Here is a 5,868-nt window from a genome sequence, read left to right as displayed (position 1 = left end):
ATCCATGTGTCTCTGTAAGGTTTTCAGTGTACTGCTGCTCCAATTTTCCACTCTACTAATACTTCCACTATGAGATTTGAGCAAAACTAAGTGACAGATGGGATGAAATACAGGAAACATAAGTAGATTCTGCATGTCTGAACTGTGGGCCACGTATAAGTCTTTATAACTCTAATATAAGGTGTCATCTAAAGGGGGAAAAGTTTGTTCTATTCAATATATTCAGAGTACATACAATTCACTTCAAGATCTTTACTCTTAAAAATGAGGCTTCATCAAAGACAAACAGGTACCTCTGAGGCATTACTGGTACGTAAACGTCTCCGTCACAGCTGTTATCAGCTCCTGGAGCACTCAGCTCAGTTGTTTCTGTGGCGTTTTCCATATCACTGTGCAAGTCAGATCTGTTAAATAAAAAATATATATAAATTTGAATCATATGAGCCGTAGAGGCAGAAATAAAAGCCCTTTTTAAATAGGAATTGTGCAAATTTGCAGGAAAGCCCAAGCAGTCATCTTTCAGCATTGGCAGTATATAAATAAAATCGCTGAGTACAGCGAAATGCCGCCTACCTACTTTTGTTCATACAGAATGCGCCTTTTTCAGGGCAATGGGGCGCGTGAGCAAGTAACAAAATGTGTAGCTCAGCATGTGACGTAAACAGTGATGTACTCCGAGGGATGCCGCAGCTGCTCAGTCCTTCGGCGATTCTCTCACAAGTTTGCCCGTCCTTCACCGTTCCCGTCATTTAACGGTTGATGGCCTCTTCGTTTGCGAGGGCAAGGAGGGCGCGCAAGTTATTGTCTCCCCAGTTGCTCATCTTTACAGTGTCTGTCAGGTTTGCGTTTCCCTCTTGCTACCACCACCGCCAGTGGCTCGCACGTGCAGCGTTATCAACAGCCCCTCCCACAAGTCATCAACAGCCCCTCCTGTTGCTGAAAGCCGCCTCAGTCTTTTTAAACTAAAAGGGTTCTGCCAATGTGACTACCCTACGAGGCGGAAAATTTGGCACCTCGCATCTGTGCGTCTAAACGCTCACAGCGTGCCGGCAAAACAGCCCAACATTCGCCGAAAATCTGGTAGTTTAAAAGGGGCTTATGGTACAATATATGCCAGCATGCATATCTCCGTTTCCATTCACACAAAACACATGGACACAAAAACTTCATGCTATTGGCTGTGACTCTAATATAAAGGTGTCATCTAAAAGGGGAAAAAGCTTGTTCTATTCATTATATTCAGAGTACACACAATTCACTTCAGGATCTTGACTCTTAAAAATGAGGCTTCATCAAAGACAAACAGGTACCTCTGAGGCATTACTGGTACGTAGACGTCTCCATCACAGCTGTTATCAGCTCCTGGAGCACTCAGCTCAGTTGATTCTGTGGTGCTTTCCGTATCACTCTCCAAGTCAGATCTGTTACATTTAAAAGAAACACATATATCAGAATCAAATGAGCCGCAGAAGCAGAAATTCAGATACAGAGTATATCCTGTATAATTAATAATAAAATTACAGTCTGTTCTTCACACTGTTGCTTTCCTCCTCCTCCTCCTCCTCCTCCATGGTGACCTCCATCTCCACAAAACTGAAAATGACAAATTACAAAGAGGACATTGATTAAGGTAAGAGGGTGAAAATGTACCTCAGGGAAGTCGATATAGTACTGACAGACATATAAAGCTACTGAAATGTAAATTCATGTTTATCATCATCTTGCTGGTGCTGTTTACCTCTGCAGACACATGTTGAAATTAATTTCCTGACAATTCAGAAGCTGTGAATATTAACTATCTTACACCTATGAGGTCAACACAACATGAAAACCTGTAAAATATAATGTGATCCAATGTAGAAGCCAGAGTCATGCAGAACGATGCCACACAAAGGTGTTTTGTTTGTGTGTGAGAACAAAAAAAAGGAAAGGTTGTGACTGCTCACCTTGCAGCTGCTACACGTCCAGGTCTTGATGGTGCTGCTGGCTTTTGTCTACATGTTCCAGTAGAGGCCATCATCATGCTATACTTGGCATAACTGTAAAAGAAACCCTGCCATTAGTCACAAAACCTCACATGGAAATGTTAAACATGCAAACTTACCCCTGGCTTAACAAATGCCTGAGGTACAGGTCAACTTCAAGTTTACCTGGTAGATTCTGTCTGAATGTGACAGTGGAAAAAGCAGGTTTATTAAACCAAGACTATGAGTAGATGTCATTTTTTGTGCACTACTATCACTATTTTGGTGAACCAACCCTCCAACTATGACTTAAAACTGAGAAATAGCTAAGATAAAAATATAAAGTGATCAGCCCAAAACATTAAAGCAACTCTCACCTTTCTTGCATTTCACACAGCACTTAGAAAAAATTTGAACATCCACAACTCGCGCCTCCCTCCAAAGTCCCATCCCCCTCCTCCTGCAACTCCACCTCCCTCCAAAGGCCTACTCCCCCCTCCTCCATTACGTCCTCAATACAGATGTAGGCTTTGGCAAGGTAACGTTAGGGGACTTATGGTTGTGCATGACCCTACGCACGTCGCCTCCGCTGTTGTGAGCATTTTTACTTCTACGGTGGCGTGTCTGTGTCACTCTGTAGTTACACCTCCAAAATGCTAGATGGCAGAGGAGGTTTCTGTTAAGTTCTGTAAAGTTTAGTTGATTCAAAACACACATTAAACACATTAAATGTGGCTTAATAGAGACAATCTTAAAACACAAGTATGCAAATCAGCTTCACTATAAATCGCAGCATTGGCAGACAAACACTTGTCTTTATCTGGACACATTTTCCCCACAAATACAACATGCTAATGTTATTAGCACAAGCTTATGGCATTTTACGTTGTATAAATTAGCCTAGCAGCTAGCGATCTTTCATCTTCTCATTTGAAACCAGGGACAACAGCAACATTTAACAATGGTAACGGCACTCAATTTGGCTCCATTACAACTCACAATATTCACCGACAAAACAACTGTCACACTAAACATGCTTTCCAAACAAATACAACATGCTAACGTTATTAACACAAGCCTATGGCATTTTACATTGTATAAATTAGCCTAGTGACAAGTGGAGATTTTCTCTGTTCATATGAAGCCAGGATCAATCCCGAAGTATAAATCCCTAAATGATAAATCACACACACAAGACTTATAATGTTATTTTAGTGGACGCTTTACTGTCTTCACAATTTATTGTTTCTTATCTGTGAAATACAAGTAAATACAAGCTTCGATCGTTTCCACTGAGGAAAAAGGTGTCAGTATACATAAACAGAAAGGAGGTCTGCGTCACTGCGACGCGTAGTTACAATTCCGGGGAGGCGCACGTCAGGCTACCGCACAGGCTCTACATCGATGTGGAGCCTACGCCATAGCTATGGCGTCGATTCAACAGAAGTATAAATTTGTGTGTGTGTGTGTGTGTGTGTGTGTTAGTATGTCAGAGAGGAGGAGTATCAATAAAAAAAGTTTCCACTAATTATTTCGGTGTTGATTTCTTTTATTCTTAAGTTTTTTTTATTAAAATGTGTAATTTAGCCAACAATATTATAGACCAAAAGTTAATCTAATTTATTATTGTAGAATGTATTTAGCAAATCACAACTTTCAACTGGAGACACGGCGCAGCATGCAAAAAAAAACCCAAAAAAAAACAGCATTATAAAAAGCCGACAAATAGTGTTAATTAATTAACATGAGGCATTGGAGAGGTTGTCAGTCCTATTCTATAGTCTGTATTATTTTTTTTATTTTATCATAACTTCTCGGAAATTACTCAAAAATGCCTTTTTTGTGTGCTTCTGAGCACACGGGCAGCATGAACAATGAAGTTACTATGACCGTTGCGGCCCTTGGAGGGCGCTGTAATCCTGGCGGTCCTACTGTTAACAGACATTGAATTAAAATGGGCATATGATTAAATGTGTTGGCTAGGTTTTGATGCCCTTGTAAGAAAATACTAAATTAAAATGGGCACAACAGTTAAGCTGTTATGATCGGAGAGGAGGATTGGAGCTTAATTCTTGCAGGTTGTAAGTCATTTGTTGCAAGAACCTGTGAAGGACATGATTATGTATTGCACTTTTTCTAACAAGCCTTAGACATTCATTTTTTATTATACAAGAGTAATATGGTACATTCTTAGTTTAAATGACTAAACACACAGTTAAAGGTATGCTTACAATGGAGTTTTTACTACCATGACAAACATCCTTTTGCAAAATCTATTACAGTATAACAAAACTGTCAAATTACGTCAAAGACTAAAATGAGACTAAAACTAAAACTGATTTCCACTGCAGGGTTCGACATAACCCATGGCCCGATGGCCCGGGGCCAATAAAACAGTATGTCGGGCAAGTTGATTGACAGGTCACAGGCCCGCTCGGGCCAGTGACGCTGTAAGGCTTTTTTTGTCAGGGGAACAACTCCAGCGGATTTTTATCCCACTTTTCTTGAGTCTTCAGTGGATTTATTGGGCTTTTTGGCCAAAGGTGCCCTCACCTTTGTGCAGTGAAACGCCGGAGGAGGGGAAAACGTGCCGGTGCGCCGTCTCCGCCAACGCGGACACTGCACACCGCTGCCAGGTATATTTCTCTCCAACGTGCGTTCGCTGGCCAATAAACTGGATGAACTTCAGCTACTGATGGTAAAAAACGGAGACTTTCTACATCTGCAGTTTTGTGCTTCACGGAGAGGTGGCTGTGTGGATCGATACCGGACTCTGCGCTGCAGCTGGCAGGCTTCCAACTCTTTAGAGTGGATCGTAACATGGAATTCTCCGGCAAAACTAAAGGAGGAGGTATCTGTTTTTACACTAACAGTGGCTGGTGTAATGACGTGACAGTGATCCAGCAGCACTGTTCTCCTGATCTGGAATCTTTTTTCATCAACTGCAAACCTTTTTACTGCCCCCGTGAGTTTGTTTCATTCATTCTGGTCGGTGTTTACATCCCACCGCAGGCCAACGTGCAGAAGGTAGGCTACAGTGCATGCTCGCCGACCAGATAGCTACTGTGTGTGGAGCGGACTTTACCCAGTCTCCTTAGTTATGTCCTTGGCGACTTTAACAAAAGGTAACCTCACACATGAACTCCCCAAATACAAACAGTTTATAAAATGTCCGACCAGAGAGAAGAATATTCTGGATCACTGTTACACAACTGTTAACAAAGCCTATCACCCTTTCCCCTGTGCTGCACTGGGCCACTCTGACCACAACACCGTCCACCTGATTTCCTCATAGAGGCAGAAGTTAAAGCTCTGTAAACCTGTTGTGAGGTCATCTAAGAAGTGGACAGAGGCTGTGCTGTATATAGACCATCACGCACTACGGTGAGGTATAATGGAGTTAAATGAAATGAAGTTAAATGAAATGAAGTTTTATAGGACATTTTTTTTCTCTCTCTCTCTCTTTTTTTTTACTTGGGCCAGTAAGAATATACAAGGGGCCAGTACAGGGCTCAACAATAACGATTGCCCGATTGCCCGGGGCAAGTTAAACCCACAGTCGGGCATGTAAACTAACAACTCACTTGCCCGATCGGGCAAGTTGCTAAAAATAGTAAAAGTTAATAACTAATTGATAAAATAAATGTATTTTAAAACGTGGTCCTTTGGCTCTGATGCAGCAGTCTCTCTGTCTGAAGTCACAGGCACACGCTGTGTAACAATGTCCTGCCCACAGCCCCCATTGATATTATTTTGCACGACGGACGCTTCATATAATAACATAACAATATACTATTTATGGTGTTATGTCATTGTGTCATTTCTGTCTCTACATGGTCACGCGTTAACAATTCTCCTCTGCTCTCTGTATCGCGCACGGCGGAGTTCTGCCACACACACAGGT

At 41.7% G+C, this 5,868-nt stretch overlaps 1 protein-coding gene across 11 annotated transcripts in view; it reads right to left on the bottom strand.

Annotated features, from left to right (window-relative positions):
• LOC126394139 (uncharacterized) overlaps positions 1 to 5,868 on the bottom strand; it is a 52,529-nt gene that overhangs the window by 2,345 nt on the left and 44,316 nt on the right. The window contains exons 9-10 of one of the 11 annotated variants that reach the window (XM_050050815.1): positions 1,311 to 1,421; positions 294 to 404 (exon numbers count right to left, since the gene is read on the bottom strand). The exons of 9 other annotated variants lie outside the window; for them this stretch is intronic. In XM_050050815.1, coding sequence (XP_049906772.1) covers positions 294 to 404; positions 1,311 to 1,421 — 222 coding nt within the window. The remainder of the gene's footprint in view (positions 1 to 293; positions 405 to 1,310; positions 1,422 to 5,868) is intronic. One more of the 11 variants, XM_050050890.1, reaches the window with a different exon arrangement.

Source organism: Epinephelus moara, chromosome 1 (assembly GCF_006386435.1).
Source record: "Epinephelus moara isolate mb chromosome 1, YSFRI_EMoa_1.0, whole genome shotgun sequence".
In the NCBI taxonomy this organism is placed as follows: Eukaryota; Metazoa; Chordata; class Actinopteri; order Perciformes; family Serranidae; genus Epinephelus; species Epinephelus moara.
Note: the sequence above shows the minus strand (reverse complement) of the source record. Positions and strands in the feature narration are given on the sequence as shown.